General features: G+C 37.8%; 1 protein-coding gene across 1 annotated transcript in view; it reads left to right on the top strand.

Annotated features, from left to right (window-relative positions):
• OXCT1 (3-oxoacid CoA-transferase 1) overlaps positions 1-12,959 on the top strand; it is an 85,996-nt gene that overhangs the window by 15,930 nt on the left and 57,107 nt on the right. The window contains exons 4-7 of the mRNA XM_065656337.1: positions 2,530-2,665; positions 4,811-4,960; positions 6,705-6,811; positions 11,520-11,580. Of these exons, the coding sequence (XP_065512409.1) occupies positions 2,530-2,665; positions 4,811-4,960; positions 6,705-6,811; positions 11,520-11,580 (454 nt within the window). The remainder of the gene's footprint in view (positions 1-2,529; positions 2,666-4,810; positions 4,961-6,704; positions 6,812-11,519; positions 11,581-12,959) is intronic.

Raw genomic sequence — 12,959 nt, 5'->3', positions numbered from 1 at the left:
TCAGATATTGGTTGGTCTGTTATGTTTGCTTGCTACCTTTTATAATGAGAGGTCAGGGTTTAATGGTTTTCTTGTGAGAGGGGTTGTCTTCCTTTGAGTGAATTTCGTATACAGGAAATTCTGGAATTTGTGTTTTTAATAATTTTTTTTTTTAAATCCCTTTCATTGTCCACGAGACTCCTCCTTCTACTCTATTCGCAGCTCTTTTAGTTTCAAACTACTGGATTTTTTTCCTGTGGGGAGTTAGAAATCTGGGTTGTTTCCTGGCAGCATACATTTTATTTGCAAGGCTTTGGCACTGTAACGCTTTTAACGTTGCATCAGAATTAGATTGCTATTTTTTTTAATAGGTCAGAGTTGGAGAATGGAACCAGCTTTTGTAATAAGCCAAGTTCTTTACCTCTAGAGAACATAAAATAAATTCAGAGAACCAGAAGGGTGAAGCTTGTTTCACTTCCCCTCATTTAGTTTCCAAAAAGCCTGATTATGCATAGAAGTGGGCTATCTTCTTAAAATAGTCCTAGCCTTAAAATGGTCCTCATTATGGATGCAGTTGAGAAGTCTTTCTGACTGCATGTCCGTCCTTGCAGCTGTTGTGGATATTGTGGTGGGAGGCGAAGATCTGCTGCTGGTCCTGCTCCCTTCACATGCAGCACTGCAGCATGTGCTGTGGGATGTCAGCACTGGTGAGCAAGAGGGTAGTGCTGCTACTGTAAAAGTGGATTAATTGATACCACTTTTATATTTGAAAATGAATATTGTGTAATAGTAAACTTTTTGAATCTGGCCTTTGGAAAGGATGCCATGAGGTTGCAGCTGGGATGTCTGATGTGGATCCTGAAGTGGTGGAGTACTAACGTACATTAAGTGGACCTCTTGGCTCACTCAGCATCGTACCTTGATTTTTTGTTTTTTCTGCTTTTTTGATAAGATACTATTTTTTGTATAAGGAATATAGATTTGTATTACACTACTTACACATGTCTCCTTTACAGTCTTCGTTTTCCACATCACCACAGCTTATAAAGCCAGGGTTGGGGAATATACTTACCCATAATTTGGGTAAGGTATAACCAGGGAGAATAGAAGGAAAGCTGTCTAATGCATTACTTTCTCTGTCTGGTCAGCAGTGGAAAGGCAGTTCATTTCTGACAGTTCCTAGAGAAGAAAGCAATATTGTAGACATGGTGGTGCAAGAACACCAAAAGGGTAAGATTTGTGTATGAAAGGGATGTATTTCATTAAAGCAGTTAATGGAATTAGAAAATACAGACAATATTTTTGGAGCTCTTCGTCAGGAGTGATGTTTTCAATAGGTTGCGTATATTGTAAGCACATGTGCATGTTAGTTACAGTGTACTGCATACTAGGTTTGGTTTCTTAAAGCATTCCTTTAATATTTTTCAATATTATCCCAAAATCTCAAGCCATTCTGTGGATAATCAAGTCATACTGACTTGAGACAACTAGTGGCAGATATACATCACTTTTTGTGAGGTGCTTCTGGATCATGGCATCTTTCCCGTAGTGGGAGCGGAAGGTCTGAGTTCTCTACTAATGTGTTGCAGAGACCAACATAAATGTAGAGGAGCTTTGCGCATGTGTACCATTCTGCCAACCTGCTGCATAATGTGTTGGAAATAGGAAAGAAACATACCTTTGTAATATCATCTTTGGTTATTTCCATTTTTATATTTTAACTTCGTGTTCATTGAAATAGTATTTTTTACAGAGCCTCTTTGTCACATGAACTCTTGAAATAGGTTCTTGCCCCATCAGTGCACAAAATAGGGTGACAAACATCAAAAAGATGCTAAAAACTAATAGAGAGTAATATCTTTAGGATATCAGAATTTAGAAGCACTGACACAAGAAAAATCTTGTATGTTATCTTTGGCATTCAGTTTAAGCCAATATTACGACACACACAAGAAAATCCTAACTGCAGTGTAATATCTTTTGCTGGAGTAGGCAATTTCTCAATAAGAAATTGCATTATTTACTGTAATAAGATTTAAATACAACTATTCTCTTACCTTATATACAAACTAGCACTATAAATGTGAATGTGCCTTTCTCCTTGAGCTGCTAAGCAATCATTTGTCTTTTTCCTGGGGAGTGAGAGTTTAAACAAAAAAATAAGTTTTTATTCACTCAAAGCCAGGTTGCGACATGTGTAACTTTGTAGAAATTAGTAATGCTTTTTAAAGGATAAGATATGTAAAATAACACCACTTGTTAAGCTGGTATTTATAGCTGTTACATGTAGAATGTATTTTAAAAGAAGTTTTGGATGTATTCAGTGCCTTGGAAGAGATGAGATTGGAGCACTAGAGTCCTAAATGTTAATTGTAACTCTAATGTTTCCCCCCTAAAAGCTGGAATTTTATTTTTATCTCCAATTCCTTATGTCTAAAGTGGGGGGAGATAACTTTGTTTTGTCTTTTTAGGTCATTAAAGTTTGTCAAGTGCTTTGAATACAACAAAACTCTGTTAAATGATGAGTATTGTCTGGGTCTTTCTACACAGTGTCGACAATTTTGGACTTGGTCTTCTGCTTCAGACTAAGCAGATAAAACGCATGGTGTCATCGTATGTTGGAGAGAATGCTGAATTTGAACGCCAGTTTTTATGTGGTGAGCTTGAAGTTGAGCTTATACCTCAGGTAAGGAGTGTCTCTAGGAGACTAGTGATTTATTTTAATCTAAAATACTGAGTGGAACAATACTTAAGTGCTCTTATAAAATTATTTTGTGATCCAAGTGTATTGCCTGTGTGCAGACGTGCAGTAAAGACAGATGGCACTTGCCATCTTAGGATCATGGGCTGTAGGCTGCAACTGGTCTGCTAAAAACTATCTGGTTATATCGTGTGTATTCCTTTTATGGCTTGTTACGTTCGTTTCAAGCATATGTATATGTACATATGTACATATACATATTTTATTGTACAATATTTGATTTTTGGTAGTTCCTCCCAGATTGTAGAGAAACACACAAAGTGTGCTCACTACTGTGGCCCATACAAGGAGAAAGAAGTCAGGGAGTTTTCAAGTTCCGGTGTTGGTGGCAACTCATGTTCTGCTTTTGGGGATGTTGCATGTGTGGTGTCTGCCATCTACTGGGTGGAAGTCAAATAAGAGATTTTGTTTCATTGTGAGACAACTGTTTTGGCTTGTTCATTAAATCGTAACTAAATTGGTGTCTGCATAGTATTATGAGCCAATATTTACAACTTTACTTTATAGCACCATAGTTTTAATTATTTTAGCACTGTCAAGCTATGTAAATAGCCTGAATGCAATGAGATTCTAAAATCATGAGTATCAGTCACATTCTATTGAAATCTAGTTTTGTGAAATTAATACTCTAATTTTAAAGCCTACAGCATGTTAGTGGCATTTCCAAAGGTGACACATAACCCTTGGGCTTTGGACAGCTATTAAGTCCCTGGGAAAAGCAGCATTTTTAAGTTTTTGTGGAGATAAGAGTCTTGGGCTCCATCTCTTGGGAATGTATCTTAGAATTACTGAGATGGGTGGAAAAGCTCCTTTTACACCCAGTCAGCTGACATAGAAATAACCAGGCACTTTTCACTTCTTATGTTTCAAAAGTTGCACATCTCACAAATTGTTTTCTCTTTCTTCCTACTTAATGTTCAGTGCATTCATCTAGAAGACCCTGAACTCCCTAAACATGTGATTTACTTTGTGGACTGCACAGGCAAGCTGTGTAGGTCCAGCATGAAAATACTGGGTCTACAGTGTACAGTGGTAAACAGTAAGGTGAATTAATGACTTGCTAGGAGATGCGGGGATTTGAAATATTTATGTTAAGATAAAATAGCCTTTTGAAAATGCTCTTCGAGTTTGGTGTGACTTTAGGCAAAATGAGGGACTGTTTTGTCCTTGTTACACAGTGAGGGAGAGATGATGGTGAGATCTTTAAATGCTAAGACTGCTTTGAACACGGGACTTTGTATCATTGTATGGATCAGATCTGCATCTTGCCAACATTTTGTAAACCTACCAGAAGTCATTGTGCAGGATAACTGGGAAAAATGCAACCTGCCGTCAAGCTAGATAATTGACTGTGACAGTCTTGTCTTGCTTTGAATCCAGAAAAATATCAAAAATATTTGGGAAAGAACACTAATGAAAAGCAGGCAGAGATGTCTTTGGCCATAACTCTGTAATGAAGGCCGTTGAGGACTTGAGCTGTTAATATCCATGGTACAGCTGGACACAGAGCCAAGTGCAGATGGGGTGGCCAGAGTAGAAATGCTGTTCTGTCAGCTTCTTGGTATTAGCACAGGCAACCCAGATCACTGGACTCATTACTTTCTCAATCTGCTATGCCTGGCTATTTCAACTTGGAGTAAGGTATGAGGTTTTTCCTAAGATGTTGGAGTATGAAACATAAATACCTAGGACTGGTACAAAAGAAAAACCTTCTGGCATATGTAGCTAGGTAGGAAAGAGAAGAAGAACTCTGTACTCTTCTCAGAGTAATGGATTGGGAAACAAGCTGAAGGAGAAGGAGGCATAGCGACATGCTGGGGCTTGGGAATTGACAGGGTGTTGTGTGATAGTGTGCTCTTGAGCAGTTTATGGAGGTGTGTGAAGCATTTCCTGCCACATCCAGTACCAGTCCCACAAAGGAGAGCTAAAATGGGAGAAAGAAATAGGTGTGATGGTCTACTGAATTCAGAAGTAAAAGCTCCAAATGATAGCATGTAAAAGTAAGTTCATGCAAGCTGTTCATCAAAGTTGTTGTTCTCAAATGACTGCTTCTTAAATATTTTCCCATAGGGTACACTCGCTGAACGTATTAGAGCGGGAGGAGCAGGAATCCCAGCATTTTACACCAGTACTGGCTATGGGACACTGGTGCAGGAAGGAGGTGCTCCTATTAAGTACAACAAAGATGGCACCATTGCCATTGCCAGCCAGCCAAGAGAGGTAAGACATTAATTTGTTATTAAGAAGCTTTCTGCTTTGAAAACTGAATTCAGTACATATTTCCAAGATAAACAATAGTTTAAGCAACTCCTGGCCAAGTTTAACCTTTGTATATTGGATTAACAGGGTGTCTCTGGTACCAGACACATCAGTTTTCCTCCCACTGCTTACATCTGTCCTCTGTGATGTGTTAGAAAAATTTTTGCATCCTTAGGGTAACTTAGCATCAAGAACTGGTCCAAGTGAAAACCTGCCTTGCTGAGTTACTCGTCTCTTGGGAGTTCTCTTACCTGTCTTGCTGTGTATTCAAACAAAATCTTGTACCAGGCCACTGCAGTGTATGGTATGGGTTGAGAACAACCTCCTATTAGTGAGGCACGTGCTCCATAAATACTGTGGTGTGAAGTGAGCAGCCCTGCAGCTCTTCATGAAGATATAGCATTAGAGGAGATGGGACACTTTCCTGTTAAGCAGGGAAGAGCTCAGTTGACACAAACTTCCAGGGAGCGCATTTGCCAACAGCTGAAATGCAATTTAGTCTGAGTATTTGAAATTGCAAAGAAATAAAAAGAGTCTGACTTCCAAGTGAGAAACAAGGGCCTCGTATTGCAATTGAACATAGAATTCGTGAAGAAAAGAGATTTCTCAGTGCCATAACTGTACTTGAAAAAATGGATGGGGCTAATGCTGTCTGTTCCAATTAGGCTGCAAATGACATTAAATTCTACCTCAAGAATACCTCTCAGGTAAAGGTGATTTCCAGCCCTCATGGTTTTAGTGTATTTTGTGCATGACTATTTTCAGTATCTAATCATTAACTTAGTCTTTATTTTCCCCTTAATTTTTTTACCATATATGTCATTATGATGTTTTACCATTTGAAGAAGTCTTTTGTTTATTAAATAGTTTATAATTTTGATAATATTATTCTTCTACTTTTAACATTTGTGGAAGAGTCTCTCCTCGGTATTTTGGAGGGCTAATAATAATAATAAGACTAGCATGATTTGATCAAGTGCATTCTCCAAATCCATTTTGAATGCAAGTGTCATTCTGTAGAAGTTCAGACCTCCTTTTACAGGACTGAAAAATCGACTTCTGATACACTTTTGTCATACTTCTTCCCCCTCTCAGGAATTTTAAATAGCTCTCAATAAATATTTGTGTATATTCTAACCTTACACATTGTTAAGAGAAATGCTGTTTTATGTTTCTATATAGGATTAAAATACTAGCTGTTTGTCAGTTACATATTCTGGCTTCAGGCACAATATAATTACAAATATTGACCATAAATGCAGAGAAAACCAATTGGAATTCACCCTGTCAGATTATGTGGCATGAGTGCTTTGTTTCAAATTCACTTCATTTTAGATTTGGCGTTTCTGGTGGTGGGCAGTGGTTATGAATTTTTCAACAGTTCTGCTTTAGCACTTCAGTTTTGGTTAGCTCGTAGATGTGCAGGAAAAAGCATATCTAATTCCAGCAGATGGAGCAGCAGGCATATGCATCCGATTCTTGTTCTGTTTCACTAAAAAGAGACACTATGATAAAACTGGGGTTTACAGTCTTTCTGTGCTTCTCTGTTATTATACAGTTGAGCTACAACTTTTCAGATAAAACTTTATGTAGTACAAAAAGAAGTCAAAATATAATAGTCTGTAAAATTAACCCCATAAAATAAATATTACATGGGAGATGTGTTTGAAGAAATGGTGTCCTTAATAGTGTACTTTTCTCGTAGGTGAGAGAGTTTGCTGGCCGTCACTTTATTCTGGAGCAGTCGATTACAGGGGATTTTGCTCTTGTGAAGGCATGGAAGGCTGATCGTGCAGGAAACATTATTTTCAGGTGTGACTTGTTTATCACTAGAAAAAGGTTCTTTAATGGTTTAGATAATGAAATAGAAAGAAAATTCTGTCTCCTGTGTGATGGCAATATAATGTTCTGCTGATTTCACTTTCTTTCATATTGCCTTTCCCTACTGTCAAATTATAACTGCTATAAAAACAAAAATACAATTGCTTTTTCTAATGACTTTTGAGAATTCAAATGTAGCTGTGAAATAAAACATTACTAGTTAAAAATGAGACATTGCAGACCAAAGTCATTATGATAACTGTGAAGAAATGTAGTGACACTGTTCATTTCAATTTTCATGTTAGTTTGGGTCCTTTGCCTTGTGCAATTGAAGGCTGACCCAAGACGTGCAGGTTCATGTGTGTCAGAAGAAAAGGGAGCTGAGTCAGTCTCTCGGCCAGTCAGTGATGGGAAAACTTGATTCTGTCCCCAGAAGAGTGTGTTTAAAGTTGATTTGGTCTCATTGGTGTAGGGAGAGGCATGATATGAATTTAAACATCTTTCGTAGGAAAAGTTTGGACATTGCACTAGTGATAACATCATTTATTTGTGCTCTGGTTTGTCCTGAACTGAAGCAGGAGAGGTTTGCTTATGTTTAATGCCTGGTTTTTATTTGTTTGTTTGTTTTATGGCTATCAGATGAAAAGGTAAGTGTTATGGTAGTTGGTTTCAGTTTACTACAGGAAGATGCTGAATGATGTGTTCTGTCTTTGTATGTATTAAAACAAGGAGTTGAAAAAGCAGCTGAAGAATATGCAGAGAAAATAATACCAATAAAGTAATGTTTTCCCGGTGTATATAGGTATATATACACATGTATTAACATAAATTTTAATCTGTATCTCTTATCATAATAATACTAAACTACCTTGAAAATTGAGAAATATTTTTTTAGTTTACCTAAATCTTGACATCCTGTCTTGCCCCCTGGCAAGACAAGATGGTTTCCTGATTGAAAACTGAACTTTCTTGTGTGTATGCACATGAATTCGATTGCTGCTAAACTGCTTTCCTCAGTCTGTGCGACATGGAATACTGGAAACAGTCTTCCCCCTTGGGTTTATCTTTCTTTGACCTTGAGCCTCTACTGTCTGTGCTTTTACCCTGTATGTATCTATGCTTACTTACCTCTGAAAAATATTTTCACCCTCCATAGAAACAGACTGGTTGCATTCTCCCTTCCTGCCCTTCCTTTCTGCCCTGCTTGTCTCTCTTTATGCCTTTTTCTCTCCCTCCTGTTCCTTTCAGAAGTCTTCAAGTGTCTCCCACATTCACACAATACAGTTGATACCAGATACTACTTCCATCTGGAGTGGAGACCTAAAAATCTTGACTCTTTCTTTCAAGTGTAACCAATCAAAGATGGAAACATCATCATCTAGTGTTTTATTCCATATAGAGTATTGCTAGCTTAACAGAATTTGCTCACAATAAGCAGTGACCCATTCTGGTTTGGGATGAGATGCAGATTACCCGATGGTGTAGAACAGAGAAACACAGGCTCATCTCCATAGCCTGTGGGAGACAAGAGAGGAGGAAATTGTAATAGATTAGAATATAACAGCAATATTTCTGTGATCTACAGGATGAAAAGGAAAATGTATTTTTGACATCGTGCTACGTACTGAGTATGTATTCACTACCAATGGGACCCTTCCATACTTTTTTAATTATGTGACTTCTGCTGAGTTATGCCTACATAGACATAGGCTCTGTTTGCTCACATCTGCCACTGCTTTCACAGCAATGTGGTACTAATTATAGTATTTCCCTTGACTCTGGTATCTATGGGGCCAATAGGGATGGAGTAAGTATCTGCTAAACTGTTAATCACGCTCGTGGTAGAAGCTTTATTAAATCTAAAGGATATACTTTAGGTAGACTTATTTGGAGCACAAGCCAGCGTGAGTTTTTTTGTCTGTGCTTGTACATGAAGCTATACTGTTTTCCTGGGGATCCAGAATGGCACTAGCTCCTTTAGAAAGCAATTGTTTAAACAAGGTTTTCTATATGATACTGTGTGTCTTCTGCCTCTTCTGTTGCACACAAAATGCTGTGGCCACTTTCCTTCTAGATATCTTTATGCTGAACGGACTATTCTGCACCACAGCTTTTGTCTAACAAGACCTGTGTCTAGCACAGCAGATAATAATTCTTAGGTACAGTGCACCCCTACCAAGGCAAATAATCCAAGACCCTGTCAAACATAATGAAATAATCTCACCTAGTTCCTGTGCTAGCTGAGAGGATGTGTATATGGGCATTTCACTTCATTAGTCTGATACTGGTACTAGTTCTATTTAGCAGAACAGAGTGTCTCCAGGTCTTAAGCTCCCTTGGAGCTTTGCTCAGTAGAAACCACAGCAGGGAGTGCAACTGCTTTTGTGGATATTCTATAATACCTCCTTTGGTTCTCCTCCCTTTTCATGTGGTAGCATTCTACTTTGGAGTTGTTCTAGCCTGACATACTTCCACTTTACAAGCGAAGGTCTGGTTTGGTGCGGCAGGAAGTACGCTCTTGACAAAGGAAAAAAGATGTTGAAGGGATAACCCGAGTCAGGGCCTCTGCTGTCACAGTCATGTCAGATCATCTCTTCATGATTTAAGTGGTTCTGCAATACGTAAATTCAGCTCATATCTGAGGTGTCACTTCATCTCTGCACCATTAGGTATGCAGTGGGTGTAGTTTGTTGTCTTTGTAGTGTGCTTTGAACAACTTTGCTATCTTTTCCCTTTGGGAGAAAAGCTGTTGTCATGTCTTTGGGTCAGCTTAGGAATCCATTGTGGGAACAATGGACTTTGTAGACATTGCTGAGTCTAGATGTCCAGAAAGCTATCTTAAAATAAAAAGACAAACTTGGCTAGCTAGTTTCTGGATTTCATACCCCCAAAACCTCACCATTATTCTGTATTGGAAAATAAGTATAGTGTTTCTGTATTTCTTCTTCTGGATGATGTGTTCTTTAGAAATAAGACCTTTGGTCTAGTAAAAAGACTGCTGCTTCTGAAACAATTTTACTAACCCGAAAACATTCTAAATTGTATTAGCTTTTATAAATAGGGTCAGAATCAAGCCCATTATCTCTTCTTAGTTTGACATAGAAATATTTTCTTGTAACTCTTTTCCATATGTAAAAATAATTTTATATCAGTTTCTTTTGCTGGCAGACCAGACATTGTGATCTTGAGAAAGTCTTTGGCTCAGAAAAGTAGTCATTTAGGATGAAATACTGAATTCTTTATTTCCACATCTGCCTTCTCCCTCTGTATCTATTCCTCTGCTATTTTAATGCAGCTTTTGTAACTCTATATTTCTTCTCATTTTCTAATCTGCCTAGTTTAGGGTAGTTTTCCCTAAATCACTACTAGCTAGTATTGTATTCATATGCTAAGAGAAGAATATAAATTAAAGGTGGGGGTTTTTGTTTGTTTGTTTGTTTGATGGTTTTCTCTTCTTCCATCCTTTTGTGTTTACACAGCTACAGAGGACAGCCACAGACAAAATATATTATCCCTTCTGTAGACTCTGTTAGAGGCTTCACAGCTGCTAACATTGTCAATAAAACAGGATTTCCCCAAGATACGTGTCTTTGAGTTTGGTTGTGTAGGTCTCTGCACTAGAAATCCTGTTAAAACTGCCTGGTAGTCTCAGGATTTGGCCATTCACTATCCTGCCTCTCCCACACCCACGAGGTGGCAGCAGCACCCCACAGTTCAGCATGGCTATGACACTAGTTCTGGTCATTGCACAAGAGGGTGAAAAGGCATTGGAAATTAAGGGAGGTAAGAAAAAAAATGCTTCTGTGGAAAGGGAATGGATGGAAAGGAGGTTTTTGACTTGTTTTAAACCCTAGTTTCATGGATTTTGATGAAAAATTTTCAAGAATTCTACTTTTTAAAAGACAAAAATGCTGAGAAGCTGTCAGTGGAACCTCACTGAAAGATACATATTTTTTTCTTAAAGATTGTGCCACACAGTTTTTCACTTTCTGAAAAATGCTGAGAGGGCCTGACACAGATCACTTGATTTTTCTTGTGCCTACTAGGATCTCGGTGCAGATCCCAGCACAGTTATAAGTGTCATGTGTTACTTCTATTCCATAGAGGTCCTTTTTCCTTGTCGCAGTAATACTGTGTGAGAATACCTATGATGAATGCCAGAGTCTTGCAGTGAGTGCCAAAACTGGCACAGCTTTTTTAATCAAGAGAATTGGATTAAATTTCCTACTGTGCAAAGTGCTATCCCCAGTCCTAGTCTGAATTATGAAGGCATATGTGGGACCTGAGAGGTTGTTAGGCCCTGTGCTGGCCTCCCTGTGGAGATTAATTTCATTCTCTGTACAGTGAAATAATGGGAAGTTACATTGTACAAAGCCCAGCTTGCTGCTGCTCTTGGATCTAATAAATGAAGGTATCAGTAGCATACCCAATTTCAATTAAACAATGTGCTGATTAAAAGTCAAAAGAGCTGTAATAAATATTTTCTCATGTAGCAAAACGTTATTTGATTTCATATGCATCTTACACAATTCCGTAACTCTTTTTTCTCCCCCCTATTTTTTATTAGTCCTCTAGCTATTTGGGAAAAAAGATTTATGATGTTTGTATTACAGAGATACTTGCAGTAGTTTATGTCTGAAAAGTCTTTTCTTGTACTATTACAGCTTTTAATATGTATTCATTTTATTTTCTTTTGCAGGAAAACTGCAAGAAATTTCAACCTACCTATGTGTAAAGCTGCCAAGACAACTGTGGTAGAGGTAGGGAACTGAAACATATTAAGCCCTATACCCCTGTAGTCAGCAAAGCCCTTGGTTTTGCATGGTGTTCTGGGGATTGAGTTCTCCTTTCCTTGGCTTATTGGGGGATTTCACGCGGGGGACAGTGGTCTAACCTGTCTCCTTGGATTGCCTGCTCCTAACACTATGCTGTTTTAGTGATTAGTTGATCATGGTTCCTCAGTTTACTACTGTGCATCTGATCCTGGCCAGGACTTTGCATTTTCTGTGATCAGACTTTGAAAGGGAAACACAGCAACAGCCTTCAAATTTGTTAAATAAAATAATATGTGGATGAAAGAAGAAATGGTAGTATTAGGCTGTGCTTGAGAAGATTCACATAATACTGTGTGCAAAACTTCCTGATAATGATAACTACGTAACAACATAAATTGGGCAAGTCATGGAGCTCTCACAGTTGTGGTCTCTAAAATGTAATGAATTATGTAAATTTCAGTCCAGAATGAGATACAGATGTTTGGTTATGCCTTAAGAAAGGGGATGGACTAGATCATCTAGAAATTTCTTTCTATGTTTTTGTTTTTTTGTTTTCTATGTTTTGTTTTCTGTCTATGTTTTCTTTGTTGTCTAGAATGTTAATGTTTAAAAACATGGAGCAGCCTACACTAGAAAGATATTGGTGACTGGAGAGCTGCTAAAGCCTAGCAATATCTAAAAGATAGGCTGCTCTGTTAGCATTTTCATCACAGTCTGATATGTTTTTTTATATGCCTAATAAAAGCTAAACATGGTTTGACAGTAAGATGAAGAGAAACTCTTCTAGACTATTTCTAGTAAATTCTAAAGGGAAGACTCTTGCGTTTCTTCAGGGTTTTGTTTTTTGTTTGTTTTGGGGTTGTTTTTTAATGTAAAATCTAATCTGGAAAATTCACGTGTTATATAAACATCTTGGATAATATATTTGGAAACTTCAGTTATTTCTATGTGTTTTACAGAACTATGACAAAAAATACCATAGATTTTATCACATGACTTAGTGTGACAATGCAGCAACAGTACATGCATTTTCACTGTTGGTTTTCACGAAAGGTTTAAAATATTTTTCCATTTAAAAATGAAATAAAGAATCTTTCATCATTCCCCTTCCTTCTAGTCACTTGCCCTTCATACTTTGCTCAGTCTGGCATTTAGAGAATTTAAGTAGATCAAAGCCTTCCACCTACATTCCGTCTCTTTCTTTCTGCTCTTCTATCCACGTGTGATAGGGTAGAATTTTCTTGTCAGTGAGCAGCAATTATTAATATGTGACATCCTTCTTGCTGTAATTCCACTTAACAGTGTTCAGTAGATCTGCTGTGAACTGCGTCCACCTTGCGTCTTGTGTTTTCAATACCATTTAA

This window comes from Caloenas nicobarica, chromosome Z (assembly GCF_036013445.1).
Source record: "Caloenas nicobarica isolate bCalNic1 chromosome Z, bCalNic1.hap1, whole genome shotgun sequence".
In the NCBI taxonomy this organism is placed as follows: domain Eukaryota; kingdom Metazoa; phylum Chordata; class Aves; order Columbiformes; family Columbidae; genus Caloenas; species Caloenas nicobarica.
Note: the sequence above shows the minus strand (reverse complement) of the source record. Positions and strands in the feature narration are given on the sequence as shown.